This window comes from Meleagris gallopavo, chromosome 4 (genome assembly GCF_905368555.1).
Source record: "Meleagris gallopavo chromosome 4, MGAL_WU_HG_1.1, whole genome shotgun sequence".
NCBI classification, from domain to species: Eukaryota; Metazoa; Chordata; class Aves; order Galliformes; family Phasianidae; genus Meleagris; species Meleagris gallopavo.
The window spans coordinates 19051830-19074872 of record NC_139407.1 but is presented as its reverse complement, the minus strand read 5'-3'; the positions used below and the strand labels follow the sequence as shown (position 1 = coordinate 19074872).

Below are 23043 nucleotides of genomic sequence, written 5' to 3'. Positions count from 1 at the left end.
TTTGCCAGAGCTGCAGCTGTTGATGGCAGGCACTGAGAGGTGCAGATGCCCGAGGAAGGCACTCATGGGCAGCAGGCAGTAACAGCAGGCGTCCAGCCAAGAGCAGCTGAGCTACAAGCACGGTGACAGCTACTTTAATCACCACCTGCACAGACCTTAGCACGGGAGAAGCTCCAGGGAAAGTTTTCTTTTGTATTCATACCAACATTGCTACTAGAAGTTTGGCTTCCATGATGTCCAGGAACAGGCAGGATGTCCTGCCCGTGGGATACGGGTTTCTCTTCTCAAGAGTGGATGCCAATGGTTCAGTAGGAAGTCAACTACGTATGCACTGAAATAATACCTGGAGATTGTTCGTAGAAATCAAAATTCAGTGGATTAAATAAGAGCTGGCTTACACTGACTTCCATTAGAATGCCTACGTACACTAATGATGCAGGAGGCTGAAGATATTGCCTAACTTGCCATAGCTGTTCTTGATCTCTGTTTCCCAGATGAGTAAAGAAAGCAATAAAAGCTGATACTGATGTGGAACTGCAGTGTGCCTATGGTGGCAGTGCTAAGGAAACAAGTGAAATGGAATTGAGAGCTGCTCACCACTCTACCACGGCAACATCTATAGGCAACCTCAGGTTTTGCACCATTTTCAGAGCGATTATGGAATTTATTCCAAAGGTATTGCAGGAGTGGGAAAAACAGGGGAAAGTCAAACTGTAACATAAACAGCCAGGGAAGAGACTGAGAGTGATGCTGGAGCAACAAATGTGCACAGGGATGCTCTGCCTGGGGTCTGTGGAGAGGATGAGCATTTGAGACTGAGGCGCTTAGCCTTGCTGCTCAGATTCCTGCAACCGGTCTGAGCTGCTGACATCACTACGGATTGGTTGTGCCCATGCTAATTTAAATTGATTTCTCACTGTAGCATGAAGCCTCCTCCCTCGGCAAGAGGAGGCACCGTAGCAGGACTTACCTTTATAAGCAGGGAAAGTGCCTCAAATCTACAGGCAACATCATTTACTCAGCTATCAGCATTCCCCATCAATAATGAAACTAAAAACGCAGCTTAATAGGCAGCAAAGCTCCAGCAGCTGGTGGAGCTGCACAAATCCAGCGTTCTTGCTGCTGAGTTTATTGGACATTTTATAGTCCTGGGAACTAAAGATAATGGATCCCATTCCCATATGCTGCATCAACACGATCTGGGACTCCGTCATGCCATTGATCTATGAGGCAGCAGTGAATAAGACCCAGACACAAATACTAAAATGAATCAATCCTAAGCTGTTAAAGAGACACCACGAAGCACTTTCCAGTTTTCTGTTCTTGCTTTCTAATCTCCATCTTGTGAAATACTCTCCCAAGGGCTCTGAAATACAACAGTTTGCAGCAGACTTTGGGATCGGGTTAAGAAGAATTGCCCCTATGGACTGGAGAACAGAGCTGAAATTTAGAGCCCATTGCCCTTAGCAGCACTTGTGAGCACCACCCACCCCTTGTGCAGCCGAAGCCTTTTAGGGGCTCCTCCTGTTTTAACAAGTGCTATGTGATTATGCTTATACAGGTTCCCAACGCAGTATCCTCTCTAGGGTTCACAAAGTCATTCTCCTCAATTGAGTGGGATTTATTTCCAAGTGCAGAAAACTGTAAATAGCTACAGGCCAGAGAATAACTTCTACAGGCTGTAACCTAAACTTGACCAATAGTGAGTATTTCTCAGGTGCTCACACTCACTACTTTAGAAACTATGACCTCTTCTGGTTAGAGCAGATGAAGGTACTGTGGTTGCTGCAGTCTCAAATCAATTTATATTGAATCTACACCTGGTGTGCTCTTCTTTAGCCATTTAAAATACATCATACTCTATACTAACAAATCATTTTAAAGCAAGCAAGGAAAAAAAAATCTTTAAAAATAGCAGCCACTATGCTGGCAACTATAAACATAAAGCAAAGGCAAGAGAAGAATGCCATGAAATAAAATCAAAGCAAGCAGAGGCTGCCTAGCTGCATCCACAAAACAGAAGTTTCAGAAGGACATTATGGGATGAAATAGTTGGGAGTCACTCCTCAAATTATGAAAAACAAAGACAATCATCTCACTTATCCTGATTATGGATTCCAGGTGGATCTGATGACAGCCTCAGGCGCTTTCATGGCTCTGCATACCCAAAATGTCTGCAAAATCTTATCCAGTGGTATTCAGTATTTAACCTTGCTGTGCCCTTATGGCAAGAAATACATTGCTTGTTTACAAGGGCCCCACAGTAAATTGAGTGCTTTTGGCGGTATCAGCTACATAACTCAAAAAGCTGGAGGGAGAACTAAAAAAGAGACAAATTCATTCATTACTGATGGAAAAAAGACCACTGCTGAATTGCTTTCTCTTGTATGTATCTGGGTGGAAGGGCAGACACTGAGTACAGAACTGCTTGGCACCTTGGCTTGTTCACATGGCTAATATTTTATCAGTGCTTGTAAAAAATAATGCAGTCCAGTTTTCAATGCTAAGGAAAGACAAAGAGGAGAAAAGTCTTTCAGGATGCTCCTTGGGGGGGTACTTACGTGCTTGAACTGTCAACAAAGAAGAATACAAACAAAAACAAATGTAGGTGCAAGGGGAATCAACCAAGTTATTCGTGGTAAAACTCCATTCTCCTCTAAATAAGGCATCTGAAGACTAGTATAAGGTGGTGATTGAGTGACGGCATTCAAGGGAAGTTAGCAGACTTCTAACTGAAGTTTCTAATAGGGTCCAGACTGAGATGGACAAACTCAGCATGTCAGAAAATAAAAAGCTTCACTCAGCCCAGACGTGAGGTCTACTCTAGATCCTACAACCAAACATATGTCAGAGATTCAAGAGGACTGCAAGGAGCTCTTCTCCTGCAGGGCTTTCCCTTGCCCCACAAAAGCCCCACCAGCCCCTTCATGTGGGTAAGACTACACCAGAACACGCACACTGAGCTGTGTGAGCCATTAATTCAACCCAGGGCATAATTGAACCGCGTCTCCTTTAACAGCCACCAGCAGGAAAATAAATAAGACATCCCAATGGAGGAGGAGAGAGTAATTTCACGTTTACGCTTCCAAGGGAAAAGGGAATTTGAAGCAAACAAAACATTTCTTTTTCCCCGCAGAAACTCTGCTGCCCGTCAAAGCGGGATCGGAATGACACCGAGAGCTCTGTGCAAAATTCTTCTGTTTGCTTCTGCATTTGATTAGCTGCTTGTGTCGGGTGTTTTAATTTCCTGCGGTTGGAGCGCGTTGCTGTCATGGTGATAGATGCTCAAGAAAGGAGAAAAATAAATAAATAAAAGTTCAGAGCACTTTTGACCACGTCGGCACTAATTAGCGTGTAAGGCAAACAGACAAACGTTTTCTGGGATTTGTGTCAGCCGTATCCAGATTCCTCCTCTGTCTCTCAGCTACAGCAAAACCCCTTCTAGAAACTGAAATAAAGGAAGGCGGCAGATGGTGCTGGAAATACTCTGAGAGCGATGCCTCCGTTTGGAGCCAGATATCAGCAACAAACCACCCAGCCTGCACACACTGTGAAGTGGCAGATATTTAGCAGGGTTGCAGGGAAGGAGTGAGAAAGGTGATATTGCTGGTGGTGGGAACGACTGAGAGTGTGCATGGTGAGAGGCTCCACATGCAAAAGGGAAAGCTGATCTAGCAGGACTGAGCAGGATGGAGGGGAAGAGAAGGGACTTGTCTGCTGCATGGGATGAGGCAGAGCCTGGGAGGATGGAGACAGGTCTTGTTACCATTGCCAAGAGCAGCAGGACAAAGGGCGCAGTAGCACTCATCTCTGTTGGACTGCTCTAAGAAATCAAAATAGAAACAATGGAAATTAGCACAGGATTTCAACCAAAGCACCCCAACGATAAAACAAAGACTGGCTCTACTTCAGAAATGAAGAAAGGACTCCTCTGATTGACAGCAGGAAGGAAATATATAAAAATAACTCTTTTCCAAACCCAGAGAGTTATTATTTATTGCAGAGCTTCTACCAGAAGCCATCATCTTCCCCTCCTGGCTGGCTTTCCTTCAGAGTCAAAGACACAACACATATCCTCCAGCCATGTAATATTGCTGCTCTTGTGCTGTCTGTGCACTTCTGATCAAACTTTCTTTGATCAGAAAATTAATCTTAACTGGAAATAGGAAACTAAAGGGATATTTACTGGATACAAACAATAGAAAATTATCAGATGATTAGTAATCTTTTTCCAGAGCACCATAGTTTCTCAAACGCAAATCTGACTAAGGCTGTGAGTGTAAATTCTAATCTCAAGTATGACATCTCCTGTCATATTGCACTCTCACCTGCACATGCACTGCAATGCAAATTGCTCCACATACAGCCTTCCCTTCAACTTACACAACTCTAGAGGGTCGCCAGTAGCCTAGCACAGACTTGTGGACTGTTGACTTTGACCTCTTACCAGCAGAACTGTCCACTACGGTAACTGAACCTGACTTGCTGAGAAAGCGAATCACAACAAAATGAGGAATTTTGATCAGCCATTGCTTTTGTTACAGTGTGCATGGAGTTGCTGAGCAGTCAGAATTGGCTGGGTGTTTTCCTCTGATTGCTGCCACCTGTACCTATAGATGTGTGCTTCAGGACCAAGGTAAGCAGGTCGCGGGCTGGAGAGGGCCAGCACAACAGTACATAGCTGTGTGGTCAGGAAAGAAGGGTGAAGTTAGGTCCTGGGGTTTGTCTGAACAATAGCAAGAGGGGGATCTTGTAATTGTCAGTCATTGAAGGATGGGCTTTTCTGGGAACCTGCTGCCTCACTGCCAATGGATGTGTCCTCTCCTCCTTGCAAGCGGCAAGCGGCACGGGAGGGCTGGGGCAGCTGTCAAAGCAGGAGAAATTACTGAGTGAAGTGAAAAGCGATAACCACAGACTACAGAAAGCTGTAGCCAAGTGGGGGAAGACGACAAGTTGAGGCCAGCAAAGCCTGCCGTCATTTCATGCACAGACAGCCCCGCCTGCAGCAAACACACCAGGCAAACCAGCAATGCTCAGAGCACCAGCAAGAGCAAATTGGACAGCTGTGGGGAAAAACACATTTCACTCTGGCTGCATTACTATGAAAATAGTCTAACCTGCCGACAGGACTGCCTGCAAGTGTCTATCTAACACAGCAGGCCAAAGCGAAAGGTGCCAATTTGCTGTGGCACAATGCATGCGTGCAGCAACTTCTGGCAAAGACGTATGTGAGAGGCTAAGTCCATCTCTGCATCCAAAGCGAAGTTCAGAAGGAAATAGTTGGCTCTGAATAAGCTTTCAGATTGCCTATGTGCATACTTCTCCCACACACGGAAGGGTTTGCGACAGGGACTGGACTGGAGGTGCCCACTTGAGGAGAGTCCAGAGGTGCCATGGCCCTGCCGGTATGCATTTCCTCCTCTTCTCAGATGCAAAATATTTGGTAGAGTTTTCTTCAAGGCCACAGCTATCATTGGTCCTGTAAATGATTGCAGTGGCACCAGCTCCTGTCCTTGGCTGTGCTTCTTTGTCAGTAGAGGCAGCGATAGCAATCATCCCAGTGCTTAGCAAACCTGCAGATCACTATTGCCAATCTTTGTATAAACAAGGAGTAATTAATCTTCACCACATCTCTCTGAAGAAGGTAAGTAGTATCATTTATTATCTTCCCTGTTTTACAAAGACGAACTGAGATGGCAAAACAAAAAAATGGTTTGTTGAGGGCCACGAGAGATAAATGCACTGGGGGCAGCAAAGATGGGCTTGCTCAATGGTACACGAGGCAAGAGGGTAATGTTGCCGGGCTTCACCTTTATGCAGATAATGAAAACTAGCCAGTCTCGTAAATAGCCATCTACTCTATGAAGTGGAGGCTTTCCACTCTGAAAACAAGTAGAACAGAAGCCAGAATATTTTACTAATTTTATTATGTAAGAAAAAAGAAAAAAAGATGAGGGACCAGAATTTCTAAATGGCGCAGCAGCTGCACACATTTGGTTCCAGTTTTTAAAAGCAGCACAGTTCTCATTTAGGTTTCAAAGTAGCCGCCCTGTCAAAAAGCCCACTGACATATTGAACCTCTTGACATTTTGATTTTTAATTTACCCTGAAATATTGCAAAGGATCGGTTAAGTACTGAACTTCATTTTTCTTTCAGTCTGCTGCAGTCAAATAGAGCAGAGCTGTATCTTTAAAATCTTGCCCCATTTTGTGTGTAGTAGGGACACGGAAAATTGGCTTTCTGTGAGTGCAAAGGCAAGAAAGGATATAGAAAGCTTGCTGAAAAGGACTGAAAATTGCCTGCTTCGCTGTAGCTTTGTCTCAGTGAGATGCTCCTTGTCTGCTGCAGAAATAGCAGTCGCTTCCTACTTTGTTATTGCACGTATAAAAATTACGCTGGCCATTTTCAGAAGCTAGTTATGAGTGAGGATTATTTTCATATCTGGTCAAATGATGAATAATGATTTCGTATTCCTGTACCATATTCTTGCAAAGCGCTTTAAACTGATTTTAGTACATAAGCCTGATATTTTCCAAACCCCTAAGTGAACAAGAAGTAGCTGAAATTGCCCTAAAAAAAAGCACTTGGGTGGCAGGTCATTTCCTAGCTGAAAAAGGCAAGATGGAAAAAGGCAAGACAGCAGTAAAAGCAAGGGGAGAATTTCCTGGGAAGGAGCCTGTGAGCCATCCAAAGGGAAATCCCTTACAGCCTCCAAGCAGGGAAATAACTGCTTTCAGCTGTCCTTCAGCAATTCAGCTCACCTTTTTTCTTTCTTTTTTTCTAAGGCAAGAACCCAGGCAGAGCACAATGGCTTGAATTTAGTTCCTCTTTTTATTATTTGATAAATGCTTTTTCCATATTATTTCTCTAAATCTTGGACACTAGTTGCTAGTTTTCTCCAATTAAACATCTTGGTTAAAGAGCAATATCCAAAGGTCACCTCTCTTCTGGGTGGGCAGAGCAAACTGCTTGGAGACAGATTTAGGCATTAGTAATGCAGGAATGAAGGCAGCAGTGAAAGGGAGGCCCTCCTCCTCCTCTTGGGTCTATGTTGGTCATAGAGAAAGGGAACAAGCAAACCAGAGAAAATGGTGTCACACTAGGAACATCACTTTCCATGGGAAGGAGCTAATTCAGAGGCTCCTGAGAACGTCCATTGGCTGCAGGGAGGAAGACTTGGGAAGGTCATAATATTGAAGGAGAAGAGGACAGAAAGGATAGGTGGTTCTCCTGTAGACTTGGGCATCTCTTCAGCTGCTTCTACACAGATCTGTCAGAGACCTGTGCCCTAGCAATGGTGACTGACCAATGCCAGGCAATTTGATGGATAAAGAAAGGAAAAAGATGCACATACCAGCAAGATGGAGCACAGCACACCCTGGTGCATAGAAATCTGGGGACAGAGATGCATCGAGGGACAAGAGCAGAACCAGGAGGGCTCAGAACAGATGAGTGCTGCCTTGTGCTGCCCATAAAGCCAAATGGAGCCTGGGACAGCTCACCATGCAACAATATCCAAGAAAGGATCATAAGTGAACCAGAGGTGTGCTGTTGTTTCTGGAGTCATTAAGCACGTTAATTAAAAGGGAGCTTGTCGTGCTGAAACATAAGTGAAAGGCAGCTCATTTCCAAACTGAGAGACAGAGGAGAGTGCATGAGGAAGCAGTTCGCCCAGGGAAGGTTCGTCATCAGACAGAAGAGACCACCAGCACAGGATGGGCAACAAAATTGCACAGCTGGAGAAACATGGGGCAGGTCCTGGCTTCCTTTCCATTCCTTTAAAGAGGAGCCAGATTTGCAAGCAGACCATCTTACTGAAGTTTTAGGACAGATTTGTATTGATTTGAAGTTATAGCATTGCTGAACTAAGTGAACCCACAATAAACTAATTTTATGCCAAGTTAAGCCTCTGCCAAAAAAAACAATCTTGCAATTGTTAAGATGAATTGACATTTAAACAAAGTAAACTTAATTTGATAAAACCTCAGTGAGAAGATGAAGCTACCCACATCATAGCCCTGCAAGAGCATTTGAAAAAGTTACTCGTATAATTCTTGCTGCACGGAAAAAAAAATAAAAAACCACCCTGGATTTGAATCTATAGAGCAATGTCAAACAGAAAGGGTTTTATGAACAGCTTTTTTAAAAAGAGAAAAAAACAACCTGATTGCAGTTTAAAGGACTAGTTCTAGTTCTGATTTTCTCTTGTAGTATAATTCACTATTCAGAAAGGGTAAGGTAGCAGATAGCGTCTAAAGCCAAGACAAAACAAGATGGCATGTAAAATAACCGTAATTAAACAATCAAATGTAGCAATTAAACATGAATGATTCTTTATTAGGCTGAATGAGGATGCCAAACAAGACTCCACAGGTGGTGAGTTTATACTCCCATGCTCATTGGTGCTTTCATTAGCAGCTCTTGGCACAGGCAGCCGTGCAAATCTCTCTGTGCCTTTAAGAGCCAGCCTGCATTTAGGCACTGTTCAAACCAAGGAGGATATGCAAATATCTAGAAGGACAGGATTAAAGTATAACGTGGTGTTTGGGAGATAAATTAAAGAAGCGCAGTGAGATTCAACACAGCCAAGCAGTGTATTCTGCAGGGTGGAGAATAATGAAATGTGCTGCTGCAACACATCAGCAGAAAATGCTGGGAGTCGTGCTGTTCCACTGTGCGATCTGGAGGTCACTGTGAAACCCACCAAAGCAGCAGAAGCCTGGTGAGCCGGGTGAGATGGGCTCTGCGGGGTGACACAGCCACAGCCATGACTCTGGATCGTGCAAACTCTCCTTGCAGATGCTGATTCAAAGCCGACTTCCCCGCCAACGACCTGCTTTGCCCAGTCTGGTGCCCAGTGTGGACAGTGTCCCACCTGCAGGTAGACCACCACCAGCTCCTCCTGGAACCACTTCTGTGGGGCAGCGGGTCTCTAGAGCTCTTCCCTGCTTGCGGTACTCTCCTTCTTGCTTGAGCAGCCAGGCAAGGTGTCCCAGAAATAAAATGGTTAATAGCAGAGCTGTGGGAAAACCAGGCGAGATAATTATGCTAATGCTGCTGCTCTCCTTCAGCAGCAGAGGCAATGGTGCACTGTGTTCAGTATGGGGCAGCACATTTTTAAAAGGATTAATTGGGAAGAAGAGCTCATGGGAAAGCAACGAAGGTGATAAAGGGTTTGGAAAACAGGGCCTGTGAGGGAAAGACAAAGAGAGCTGGGCATGTTCAGTCTGGAGAAGAGAGGGCTGAAGGGACACATAACTGTCTACGAGTATGTTAAGGGACATTATAAAGAGGATTGGGACCAATTCTCATTAGTCAAAGAGGACAGAACAGGAACTAATGGCTTTAACTGTTGTAGGCAAAAAATAGGTTAAATATGAGGGAAAACTTAACTCAAAGGTGGACCGTGTAATGGAGCAAGAAACCTGGAGAGTGGACAGTGTCAAAGGAGCTTGGCCAGTAGCCACTGGCTCAGGGATGCTAGGAGAGACTAGGCACCGAGAGCCAAAGGCAATGGGGAAGGTACCTGAGCAGCCCACCAGCAGCCAGGCTGGAGGTCACTGCCAATGCACTGAGCATCAGCTCTGCCAAAATGTTCGTGAGGACAACAAGGTGTCTCAGAGAGAGCAGGCTGCACAGAAGGGAAAACTTTAGTGAGAAAGGAAAACTTTAGTGAGAACACCTAAAAAAATAAAGCAGAGCTTTTGCTACAGAGCTGGTACCTCGGCTTCATAGAAACAGAGCCATGGAACAGCTTGAATTGGAAGGCACCTTAAAGAACATCCAGATCAAATCCCCTATTGCAGTTATCCAAGGCCCCATCCAACCTGGCCTTTAACACCTCCAGGGATGGGTCATCCGCAGCTTCTCTGGGTACTTATGCCAAGGCCTCACCAGCTCACAGTGAAAAATTTCTTCCTTACAGCTAATCTAAATCTGTCTGTTTTAGTTGAAAACTTACCTCTGCCAGCAGAGATCCTTAAGGTCCCCTGCAAACAGCTGTAGCTTAATTAACACTATCAAATGTGTCTGCTAGTGCATTTTCTGTTTCATTTGCCAGAGGAAAGGTAGAACAACTTCACTTTTAGGCTGATTCAGAGGCTGATTTTGCATTCACTTGCTAAAAGCCTTTAACCTTAACTCAAACATACATGTTCTATGGCAGCAGATGCAGCCCATCAGAAACTGCATTTCTGGCAAGGCCCTAGGGAGATGGAGTGAGAGGCAAAGAGCTCAGCCCTGTCAGCAACAGTCAGGCAAGGGTCTAAATCCAGTGCCATTATTAGCTCACATAATCCAGCATCGGGACTCAACCCTACATCAGTAGAATGGTTTTAAATCCGTTACAGTAATACAGTAATGATAAAATTCAAGTTTTTTTCCTCCTCGGCCTTTTTATTTATTTCTGAAGCTCTGTGGGTAACCGATGCCATGATTTGGAGAGGTTACATCTCCTTCTGAAGAAGAAAGATGTTCATTTACTTCAGAACCATGTGATTTAACAGACTCCCTTGCCTCCAGGAGCCAGAGTTTTGAGAAAGACAAGAGAGGAGAGCCTATGGAAGAACCACAAGCACTGATCGAGCCACAGCTGTGTAGGAGACACGTTTGTTCTTCCCCCATCCCACCATATTCACCCACTGGGTGAGAGACCCAAATCTTTATTTACAAAGCTGGCTTTTGTCATATCCTGCCCAGCATCTAAATCAGAGCTCTCTCATTCACCAGTGCTGATGTTTCCACAGAAGATGGATTAATTTTTCTTTTTTTTTCCCACTGATCTGGGGCTTTAGGGAGGGTTGCAGATAGCAAACAGGAGGGGATTTAAGCCTTTTTCTTCACCTTTAAAAAAAGCCCAGCACAGCATTGCTCTCCCAGGAATAGGCCCACATTATTACTGCAGCCACAGCCACATCATCAGAGCTACAGTGCTCGGAGTTGTAGATCATCAGCCTGCTGTCACGGCCATGATGTATGATGGAAAAAGCCATCCATCTGAAAGCATACAGCACAAAAGGCTGGGGCTGGAGCCATGCAGCGTGACAGGGCCAATGTACAGAGTAGCGAGCACTTTCCAACCCAAACAAGGCACAAATTTGGTAAATTGAGGTTCATTAGGAGGAAAGGGGAACACTTGCAAAGCCTCTCACTTGGAGGTGTCCAAAATAGCAAAATGCAAGCACGCTCACGGATTGAGAAACAAATCCAGCTACTGCTTCCTCCACACACATACCTCTTTCCCTTAAAGCTTACATTTGATTTTCTTTTCCAGTGTAAAACCTCAATCATATTTACACCAGCTTTAAAATCTTTACAGACAAAGACATTTAAGGCTGTGAAATCTTGGGCGAAAGTAAAATGATATGGTGGATCAATCAGCTGATGCTTCTTCCCTGCACAGCAGGGGACTCCAGCAAACCTCTTGTATTTTGTGCAGAGACTCAGCTCCAACTGAATTTTTCCTTTGGCACTATAAGAGCAAAAAGATATTTAATGAAAAAAAAAAAGAGAGAGAAAGGGAGAAGGAGCGAACATGAGCCTTTATGCATGGCTCCAGGTTCCTCAACTAAAACGAACTGTTGCTCTTCCAGGAAAGAAACCATTACACATCCATTATTCTATTGCGCAACACTTCAAGTGTGGGTGCAGAAACAGTTTCCACCTAAAAAAAACTCAAATTAGAAGAAGACATGGCGTGCATGGATCACAGAGGTGCATCCCAGGGTGCCGCTCACCCACACATGGTTGTCCCGAATTTTTAACATCTGTCACCATAACACAAGCAAAAAAGACCACTTTATGAAAGCAGATGTTCTGTTCTTTCCCTCTCCACGTGAGAAATGTCTCATTTTAAAAAAAACAGAAATGGTGATCCCTGTAAAGGTAAGGAGCAGGTGATGCAGGAGCAGGCACTTCAGCAGCCCTACCTTTTGAGCGGCAGCAGAGGGATGAGTCGTTTAATTTCAAATAGCCACAAAGTAATTTTCAAAACATCTACCTCACTGTAACATAGCACACTTGAAATACCACATTCCTGTTCATTAATGGTAAATTATGGCACATACACCTGCTGTTATTGAGAATGTCAGTCCGAAGGCCTTTGACAAACACATCCCCTGCTTGTGGGGATGAAAGAAAACCAGCATCCGAGGTGATGTCCAATCTAACATCACTCTTCAGAGACCTGTTGATAAATCTGTTGGTGCCATGGGAAAGAAAGAGAACACCACCAAAAAAAAAGTCAGCAAACTTTGTGCTGGAGGAATCTTAGAACAGTCACGAGTGTGCGACTGTGTGTGGCTGCAGCTCAGGAGAGCTTTTCAGTTATTCTGCTTGAAATTCTGCCCTGTTTGGTGTTCTCTTTTTTAAGATACTTTCTTCTGTGCCAACTCTTGAAAAGAAAACTGGGAGGAAAGAGCTCAAGGAAAGATTTTTTTTTTTTGCCTAAACAGCCAGGCACAGGTTGCATTCTCCATGACGCTTGACCAACCATGGGTGGAACTGTCCCGTTTAATTCAGAAACTGAGCTTTGGCTAACTGTTAGCCTTAAATAGACCTATACGTAGTTAAAAGTCACAGGTAAGTCTTACTAAATTATCTGGGAGGTGAACATCCTTTTTACATAGCACCTTCAGCAACTTGATTTACGTTGCCTAAATGGTGCCCACCTCCACTCTGTTTGACTTTTGTGATTCTAAGGCTGGAGCAACTATAATTAAAGGGCATTTTTGGAGCGAGCACAGCACTATGCAGTGTAACGTGACATTCAGAATATATCAGTGTCACTTCGCACAGGAATTCTGATTACTTTTACATGTGCACTTCAGCCCTGTCATTCATCCCTAGCAAAGCTCATCTGCCTCAAACCACAGTGTCTCACCTATGTAATGTGGTTTCACCCCCTCTATAAACCTCTGCCATTTTAATCATGTGTTTCATTCTTCAGGTAAATAATTCTATTTGCATGTTAATGATTCTACTAGCCTATTGCCTAATACAAACAGCCCTGAAATAGGGCAGCTCACCAATGAGGATGTGAGATGCTAGCATCCAGTAAGTATCGCCCATTCACACAGCAAGGCGTGTCAGTAATGGGAAGAGAGATCTGTATTTTTTTCCATGTGATTCCAGCAGGAGCTGGGAATGCTCTTTGATTCAACGATAATGAGTGAACATTGCACCAACGATATTTACATTTTTCAGTGGTAAGAAAAACACAAGACTGTTCTTCTGGGTTCAGATTCTGGCCCCCCAAATGCACGTTGATTTCCTGAACTTTGAGCCGCCTCTGATGTGAACGAACAGCCTGGCAATTAGCAAAAGGCGACATCAGATGTGAAAAGTAAACATGGCACAGGCAACGCTTCCTGGAGGCTCTCTGTCTCAGAAACACATTAACCCAACTTCCTCCTCTCTTTCCCCTGCTGTAGGTGAAATCAAATTTTCATCAGTTTCTGCCATATCTGCTTCACTGGGAAACTTTCTGAAAATATATCAGAAGGGCTGTCGCAGGTCCTCCGCCATGCTGCCACGTGCCGTGTCCAACTATTATCCAGGCTCCCTGCTGACTGCTGCTGGAACAGGCTGAACTTTCACATCAGGGAGGTGGCAAGATGCAGTTTGGTGTGTGCCTCAGATGCTGGGCAGGAAGAAGCTGTGCTTTTCCTCTCCTGTGGACCCCTGAGGCCCTCAACAAAGGCAGGAACTGGGGGGCACTGACAGCCCCACAAGGCTGGAGCTCACCTGAAGGCTCTGGTTTCCTTTCCTGCTGGCTAGCAACAAAAGGGTGACTGTCACATGGGCACTGGCTGGGATTCGGGCCGTAAAAAGATGTGTGTGTGGATGTACAGCATCACTATGCATCCCAATACACCAGGTTAAAGATGAAGCAAGGAAATAACAAGATATGGTTGTTTTCATTGACCAGTGTTGTAGCATGGACAGTACTGCTATTCCTTATGGAATTCTTCTGGTTGTAGCAGAAATGGTAAGTCACAGTTTGAATCAGTGATTGAGCACCTCATGGGAAGGCAGGGCCAAGCCAGGGGAGCTCAGATGCATGCAATGTACCTGAGTGACTGGAAGGGGTGGAGCCGGGATCTACCCTTTCCCAGACCTCATGGGTATCTCTTGTGGGTGACTTCTGTGTACCTGAGGTCTTGTAAGGTAAGTAGCCTTTTTTTTTTTTTTTTTTTTTAATTAATTAATTAATTAATTTCTGTGTTCCTGGCTCTTGCATTTGTGTAAATCCACGCTTGCTGCAGCCTAGGGCCTTACTACTCTGCTGTCATTGCTGTGCTTTCCATCATGTTATAGTGGTCTAAAACAGAAACACGGCATGGCCTGCCAGTGTGCAAGGAACAATTCCTTGAGCATCTCAATGACTGTGTGCCCTACCCTAAAATTCTTTGTTATCACAGAATCCAAGAATAGCAGGGATTGGAAGGGGTCTTTGGGGATCGTTGAGTCTATCTCTCTGCTACAGTAGGTTCCCTAGACAATGTTGCACAGGAAAGTGTTAAGAGACTGAGAAAGAGACTTTTTTTTTCTTGTGTATTTGTGTTGTACCGACTATGAGTTTCACACTTGCTATGAAATAACAATATAGACCATTTTCAGGTAGAGGAATAAGTATCGTAAGGATGGGAAACCAACCATCCTGCATCAGCTACAGCTGCTTATATCTGGTAATCAAGGTACGGCAAACACTCTTCTGGTAGCAGAAGTCCTGTATAACTCCTAGATGACTTCAAATGCTGCCAGCAGAGCTATTCCTCAGCACTTCATACTGAAACTGGGCCTTTTGCCCATGGACTGCCTACAACAAACTACTAGAGACTTGCCCACAGTCTTGTTAACTGCTGTTACCCAAGCTATCACAGGCACTTGGCCCATCTGAACACATCTTTCCACTCCCCGGGATGCAGGGAGGAGGTGGCTCTATTTGTTTTGTTGTGGCTAAGGAGGAAGAACCTGAGCTACCCACAGCTTCCCAGTCATGAATTAGGAGAAATGGCTGTCCAGTTTTTTTCTCCATAAAGGATGCACTTAAGCAATTTTCGGTACATTTTCCGTTTTTGATGAGAAAAAATAGTGTTCTTATTCTTCCATTAGAAACTATTATATAGCAGCTACTATATTTACAGACAGTAAAAGAAAGCACACCAGTTAACATTTTGCTGGCCAAGTCTACCACTGCAGGAACAACAATTTTAAAAATTAAGGGCCAAAAATGAAGCCCTCTTTCAGCTCTTAGCACTTTGTTGACACTGGCAATAGAAAAATACTCTCAAGTCTTACTGCAGCTACCAAAAAGAACATGCCATATCTTTAACCTCTTTGCCCACAAGGTGCAAGCTGGAAAAGTGCCCTGCTCAGGTCCTCTGTGACGTGCCTACTTGGTGACACAGCACTGATGCCTCACTCAGAGTGCCTCTAAACCCCAGGTGAGTGCCGACCTAATTTTCTTCCCTCCCTCTCTGCCCACAGCTCTTTATATTCTTTGTTCCTCCTTTCCCTTTTGTTAATTTATTATACAAGGGCAGCAGCACATGACAGATTAAAATCATGAAAGCAAGGCTCATTAGGATTCTATGTCCTTTGAGTGGTATGTAGAAAAAAAATTCTGTGTGAAATGTCATGAAAGTAGATTTTGAGGTTTTGACAGATGTGAGAAAAGGAGAAATGTTTGCCATTTGTCTTAATGACACTTTAGTACATTTGGAGAGCCAAGAGGAGGAAAAAAAGAAATGCCAAAAAAACCCACCCAGCAACAATTTGGGAGATATGTGAGCTGCTTCCAAAAGCAAGGTTGGGCTGAGAGCTTACCCACAGGATACCAGGGAGCCTATTCCTCTGCACAGACTGCAGAAAGGGGACAGCAAATGGGGAAAAATAAGTGACAATCTCAACTCTGAATGCCTTGAGCTCTGGCTAAGCTGGCTTGCATGTTTCCCACCCCCCCTCCACCAGCAGGACTGCAGCAGTTTGGGCTCCTTGAGCACACCCATCAGCATGAACAGAAACAAGCAGATCTTTCAGGAATGTAAAGGAAAGTATTTGCATGTAATTACTAATCCAGTTAAGACAACTATTTTCAATGCCATATCTGAACAAAATATCTGTTGGATAAAATCCAGTCCTATACCGGTCAGGCGCCAAGTTGCCAACATCCTGAAATTGTCTGATGGAGTTTTAAGTTTCATTCATGTGAGGAAAGCAGGAGTCATGGACTCACCGACTTCTTTTGACTCGTGAGTCTAGGAAATAATATAACAGGAAAAGGCCTTGGTGAATAACTGGTATCTATGGCCAGTGGATGCCAACATTGAGTCATGACATTTCAGCCATTCTTTGCCCCATTGAAGAGAAGCCCAGGTGGGAAAGGACACAGCATCAAAGGAAACTGAGGAGCAATGTGGCACGCTGCTAGATCTGTAGGGGAGGGGGCTGAAGGGGGAAGGACTCATTTTTCCACGTCAGAAGTTGTATGTAACCTTGCTTTCATGATTCAGTGAGTAGGGAGTCAAAACTGCTAGTGGTAAACAATGCAATGGCAGAGCAGCACGCTGATTTGAGTTAGAAATGACAAATGTGTAATGCCGTATTGTGAGGAACTAGTTCTGGGAGAGCTATTCACAGCAAAGAATTGATTTGTTGAATTTACGTTTTTTCTTGCATGCGCATTGTCCTGAAAGAGATCACAATTTTCATGAATATGTCCAGCTCTCCAAATTATCTGATGAGCAATGCAAACACATTCCAGGCTGAACTGCTGGTAAGCTGCTTGCTGTGATTGCTGCTTCGAATAGCTGGTGTTAAGAGCAGAGCTGCTGCTCTGTGGGCAGGAAGCTCAGCTGGTTTGTCCAACTGGCCCCACGGATCAGCAGGGCTTGTTCAGTGCATTCACACCATGAGCTGATTGCTGGCACTGTCCAGTCTGTCCCTCATTTGTTTGGCTTTCCAGACCATGATCTCCAGGGGCTGAATTACACCCAAAACCCATCTGTGGTCAGGGCCACTGGACCAGCCAGCTGCTGGCTAGCAATATGACTCTGGAATAGTTATTACTAATAATAAAAAAGCAGCTTCTTTGTGCTTTTGTTTTGCTATGAAGACAACACCACACAAAGCTGATGTGAAGTCTGCATAATTAATGCCATGCTGACTCTCTTGCTATATGGGAAGGGAGGAAAAGCCAGGTGTGGGTTGCCCTGCTCCCTCCAAGCTTGCCTAGCTCTGCCCAGAACGTCTCACACCACGCTCACTAAGCACGAGGACTGCTGTCCCATAACAATATTATCCTCATTGCCTGTGAATGGGTACCAATTCCTACCCTGGCTTGTGCTTTCATTTGCTCCCAGTGATTGTTTGCAGGGGTTGGAGACTACAGGTGAAGCCTTTTTGGTGATGTTCTGCAAGCAGGGCAGGTTCTCCTTAAGGGAAACCATGGTTAAACTGCAGTGACTGCAGAGAGAATTTTGGAAGCCATCACATGTATTGACTTCTTCCTCTATTTTGTGCTAATTTCCTCACAGATCTCCCATCAATTTTTTCAACTTTGGTAGATAAAGGTGACCCAAATATCTCAATTATTTTTTTTTCCTCCTTCAGCACTTAAATCTATGTTTTTATTTTACCATACACATACTCATAGCTGTTACTCTGCAAGCCCTTGTGTGGCAGATGAGCATGCTCAGGCCCCTGCGAGAGGTGAGCCCTTTCCATTTCCAGCAGCCCTGTATCTGCTAATCCATCTTGCAGCCTGCTACCATTACAGCTTGCTTTCACCTCTCACATTTCCCATTTTAAAGAAAACCACATCGCTGGGAAGCATGTTTGTTCCCAACCTGCAGCAGTTCCTGGGCCTACAGCAGCCTTTTGCTGCAGGAAAGAGCTTTTATTTTCCTCAGCATTACTGCAAGAAAAATATGCAGTGTTAAAAGCAAAATGACTGGGAAGGCTTTTCCCTTGTACCATGTGAATAATACTGAATTCTGTCTGTCTGTGGGTGCAGCGATGTGAAAAATGGAAAACCTGCACTGCCTGACCCCATGGGCCCTCCTTTACATCTGCAGAACCAAACACGGCGCTCCAGGAAATGTGAGCATGAGCTGTTTGGAATGGAAGGGGGAAAAAAAACAAACCACAAACACATATTTTTAATTTACTACTGCTGTAATTTAAGATAAGTCCTTGGGCTGGAGCATTGGAGAGAAATAGCGGATGTGCTTGGTGCCAGCACTTCCCTGCCCTGACGCAGCCAAAGGGGCACGGGCCAGAGGATGCCCAGTGGTACAGCGTCGGGATGCTGGCATCCCAGCCCCTAGGCTCTGTGGCCCCATGCTCCTGTGCAGCAAGCCGTTCACTGCACAGCTCTGCCAGCTTCAATGGTTTAATCAGGCTCAGCCTCCAAGTATTAACGGCATAAATAAAGTTATGGACTATGAAGCACTTCGAGAGGTCAGCTGGCCCGTTTCCTTGATTTAAGGTCGCATTAGTCACAATATATCACTCCTGCCGAAGAGAGATGCAATCTGCTCTTAGAGATCCTCAGCAGTCCAGGTCTGACAGCCACCATTATCATTACAGAGTCACTCCTTGGCACCTAACTGGATTCTTCCTTGCGGCGACTGAAGACCACAACCCCTTCCCATGCACTGGCAATGGAGAAGATTCCTCCAAGCTAACTGCTGGTGGCCTTTTATGCCTGTGAAGACCTGCAAGTCCCCTCCATCCTCATCTCTCAAGGCCAAACACAAAGTGAGTCGTTTCCTGGAGGCACATTCCTTTCTTTTCCCACTCCATGTGGATGGGAGCAAGCAAACCAAATCAGTGCAAGTGCAGAATGGGAAGAAGGTTTGTGCAAAACTGCCTGAGAGAAACCCTAGTGTGTTACCTGGCATTTACACAGCCAGTTGTGCAGCTATTTACCAAGCACAGTACACAGGGTTTTTAACCATGGCAACCTGTGTATCATGCAGCCCACATGCACAGACAGCTGTGGCAAATAAACAGGCGACAGTCCCAAAATAGCAGCACACCATTGCTTTAATTGTTAGCCCACTGATCTTGTATTGGGTGTAAATAGAGAGCTTCTGGATGAAAGAAACAGGAATCTTAATCAGCCCTGATCAAAAAGGGCACCATGCAAAGACCATGCAATAAAAGGTATGGCAAAAAATTTGCTGAATCAGCCCGAATGTGCAGAAAACAAAACAAAAAAACTTGACTGATGTGGCAGCCATCTGCTGCTAAAACCTGTTTTTGTCACTGTTCTTACTGTGCATATGTGCCAACATTAATGGTAATTATAACCTGCAAATATTGCTCTAACATCCAGGCCCTCATTCTGGGGGAGATGATCCCTAGATCCACACGTGATTTCCATCCCAGTGCTGGTAACATCTGCCAAGGTGCTCGGCACCTTGGTGGCAGTGTGGTTGTTTGCAGACAGCAGCCTGTCACCATTACCCCCAAATCCACATTCCCCTGGACATAACCCCATAACCCCAACTTCCATGCGCTCAATGTGAGAGCGCAGTGGCAGTAGGCTGCTAACAGGAAGCTCCCCGGATGAAATCCCTCTTGCAGAGTGTACAGGGTACAGCTGAGATCTCCAAGCTGGGTCCTTTCCAGCCCCAGGGACACATCTTCACACCAGAACCCCTTCAGCTGCTGGCTTGTAGGGCTTCACAAGATTTTCCTACCTGCTTCAGCCTTCCCCACTCCGTCTTTTCTCCCCACTGACTGATAGAGCTCTCCGAGTCTGAATTTTTGAAGGGTTACTTGAAAAACCCCAACACAGTAATTCCCTTTGAACATCCAGTCCACGTGGTCTTGCACCCAAGAGCCTGAACAGCAGCTGCTGCAGAAAATAACCTATTCATTAGGCTTCCAAGGAGAGCTGATCAAATTACTCAATACAAATAATTGAGCTGACAATTTTCTCTTTGCAGGTCATCTACACACGGGCCACTTCTCGCAGGCACAAAAAACCGCCTGGTGTCAGTGAGCCGTGGGACGGGTACGGCCCCACTGCAGGAACTGGCCCGAGGTTTAATATGGCAAGCTTTCTGCTCCCCATTAATATTAGGGAGAGAGGAGGAAGAGAAACACAATGCCGTGGAGGAATTATTGGATCCCAAATGTAAAGACACATGGCTGAGACAAACAGACGTATAAAAGCTGGTATCTGTTGGCTGGTTAGCAAGTTTACATTCCATTTTCTGTTGTCACGTTGACACAAATTATTTGCTCTTGTGTCTGGATTGCTATTTGCCAAGGGTGCAGCGACTCCCCTCAGCCTTGCTCACTTGATTAACCGTCTGCGAGCCGCAGCCCTGTGGAAGCAGGGAGTTCCCCGCCAGCTGGCCCTGCCCTGCCAAGAGCAGCACGTTGCTGTCAGCGTGCCATGCCGGGGGTGTCACAGCTCACCCTGTGCACCATGCAATGAACCGCAGGGCTCTGTGCTGCCACGGGACCCGGCACGGGCCAAGAGCTGGGTTCCAGCCAACTTTAAATAGAAACCACCATCTCCCTGCCTGCACCAGGGCTTGTGTGTCAGCCTGGGGCGCGATGACTGATGGCCCAGCTGCTGCTGCGGCCGCCTTTGGAGACCTCTAATTTAATTAATGGCTTCGGCATGTGTGGAGCATCGCTCCCGTGGCACCCAGCCTCTGCCTCTGCGTCTCTGTGTGGTGTGCAAGTGGAAGCACTGGGAGCTGGGTTTTTCCCATGGCTGGCAGCAAGGGAAGACCCAAAAGGGTTAATGGGATTTGCTCAGCCAAGATCTTAAAAAACTAAATAAAGAGCAGAAGCTGTCCTAAGCTTTCCTGACATCTGCAGAACTCAGAAGGACCTGAGAAAAACCTTTTCCCTTTTGCAAAACATGGCAGGATGGTTTTCTATTCTATCGCAGAGCCCTCGATCCTCATTGAGAGCATGGGATTTCATAGAATCATAGCATGGCTTGGGTCCCATGGAAGGGACCTCAAGGATCATCTAGTTCAAACCTCTGTGCCACAGGCAGTATTGCCAACTGCTGAATCCAGTACAAGATCAAGTTGCCTAGGGCCCTATCTAGCCTGGCCTTCAACACCTCCAGGGATGGGGCACCCACAGCCTCTCTGGGCAGCCTGTGCCAGTGCCTCACCATCCTCACAGCAAAAAACTTCCCCTGACATCTAATCTGAATCTCCCTTCCTTTAGTTTAAAACCATTCCCCTCTGTCCTATCACTAATGCTTTGGAGCAAGGCTCCAGCTAAGAAAAAAGTTAGCTAGAATGTCCCACCCCCCAGAAAAAATGTCCAAAAACAGACTGACCCTGCAGCTAGCCTTCAGTCAGGCCTGAAGCCAGAGCCAGAGTGCTCGGACATTTGGGGTTAGCTCTCAGAAACGAAGAGAACAAGGGCAAAGAGAAGAAAAGGCTCAGAGAGCCTCTGCTCCCACAGCGGTTTCCAGATGAACAGATTTGGGATAAAGGGGAAGCGCTTTATTTTCTTCAGCATGCCCTGCAGCGTTTGTCCATCATTTGCTTTGAGATGCGCCACACTCGCTCGCTCCACTGTTTACAGGTACAAACAGCAGCTCCGCAGCCAGGCATCCCAAGCAGCATTTCCCTCCGCTCATCAGCCCGGTCACCTTTGGACCAGGCTTTAAAAATAGTACGATTCTAAGATTCTACCTTTATTTTTTAAATTCTTCCCTTGCTTCTTGCTTTCCATCACCACGGTACGGTGAACAGAGCGCTCTCCCTTCTCTGCGAGCGTTCAGCTGGACCACAGCCTTCTGCCTGGTGGGAGCCGAGCTGCTCTGCTAGGGGACGGCTGCACCGCCGCGCCTGCCTGCGTCGCCGCATGGCCGCCTGCACGCAGCGATGCGTGGAGCTGCAGCCAGGCCTCAGAAATGGGCGCTGACTTTGTTAGGCGGGCGCCAACCAGCTGGTTAAAAAACAACAACGTTGATATTAATGAAAATAAAACAAAAACTAATCACCAAAAATAATAAGAAATAATAAATAAAAGTAAATAAATAGAGATAGAATAAAACAGTAAAAACAAAATAAAATAATAAAAACATCGAAAAAGAAAAATAATAAAAAATAATAGTAAAATAATAAAAATACAAATTATGATGATAAAACAATAAAAATAAATATGAATAAAAATAAAATTAATAACAATAAAAATTAATAAAATAAAAATAAAAATAATAAAATAGTAAAATAAAGAAAATAAAAATAAAACAATAAGAATAGAAAAATAAAATAAAAACTAATAAAAATTTAAAAAATAATAAAAATAAAATATAGTGAAATAAAATAATAAAAGTAAAGATGAAATAAAATAAAAATAATAAAAAGAAAAAGAAAACAAAATAATATTAAAAATGAAAAATAAAAATAAACTTAAAATGAAATTAAAAAAATAAAAACCAAAAAAGAAACAAAATAAAAAATTAAATTAAAAATAAAAAATTAAATAATAATTGTAAAAATAAAAATTAAAAAATGAAATGAAATGAAGAAATAAAATGAAATGAAATGAAGAAATGAAATCAAATATAAAAAATAACAAAGTAAAATGAAAGAAATCAGATACTAAAATAAGACCATCAGTCAGACCTCTCCCACATTTAAGCTTCGAAGCCCTCGGTGCCTCAGTGCTGTGAAGCACCCGCCCTGCTCCAGCACAGCAGCATTCCCGGCCCTTTGTTTATGGTTTACTTCCAGGTAAATGTGACCATGAGTTTGACCCAAAAGGTCTTTTGCTTCATGTTATTTGTTGCTGGCCTGCTGCTCACCTAGCAGCCAGGGAATGTTTCATGTATGAGTTTTCTATACACTTTTCCTCTTTGAGAAGCATTATAAAAAGATGACTTTGCTTGTAGCTGATCACACGTGATCCCCACTGCACAGAAAACAGCAGCCAGCACTATTTTGCGCTTATGTGGTGGCAAGGTGACAGCGATCCCATCTGAGCTAAGCACAGGAGCTCAGCTGTGGTGTAGATCTATAGGCAGAGCAACAGAGAAGTGCATC

The 23043-nt window shown here is 44.6% G+C and overlaps 1 protein-coding gene and 1 long non-coding RNA gene across 17 annotated transcripts in view; one reads left to right on the top strand and one right to left on the bottom strand.

The window, feature by feature from the left end:
• CXXC4 (CXXC finger protein 4) overlaps positions 1–23043 on the bottom strand; it is a 170986-nt gene that overhangs the window by 28437 nt on the left and 119506 nt on the right. For 4 of the 16 annotated variants that reach the window (XR_014882883.1, XR_014882884.1, XM_085222383.1 and 1 more), the window contains one exon: positions 5911–9020. The exons of the other annotated variants lie outside the window; for them this stretch is intronic. Coding sequence is in view for 1 of the 4 variants with exons in the window: in XM_085222384.1 (XP_085078510.1) it covers positions 9009–9020 (12 nt within the window). In the remaining 3 variants the exon portion in view is untranslated. Of the gene's footprint in view, positions 1–5910; positions 9021–23043 lie in introns of those variants that run through there. 16 annotated transcript variants of the gene reach the window in all.
• On the top strand, positions 9004–22302 carry LOC146544429 (uncharacterized). Its single transcript, XR_014882887.1, has 3 exons — positions 9004–15447; positions 18593–18763; positions 19960–22302. It is a non-coding gene; the product is annotated as an uncharacterized LOC146544429 (long non-coding RNA).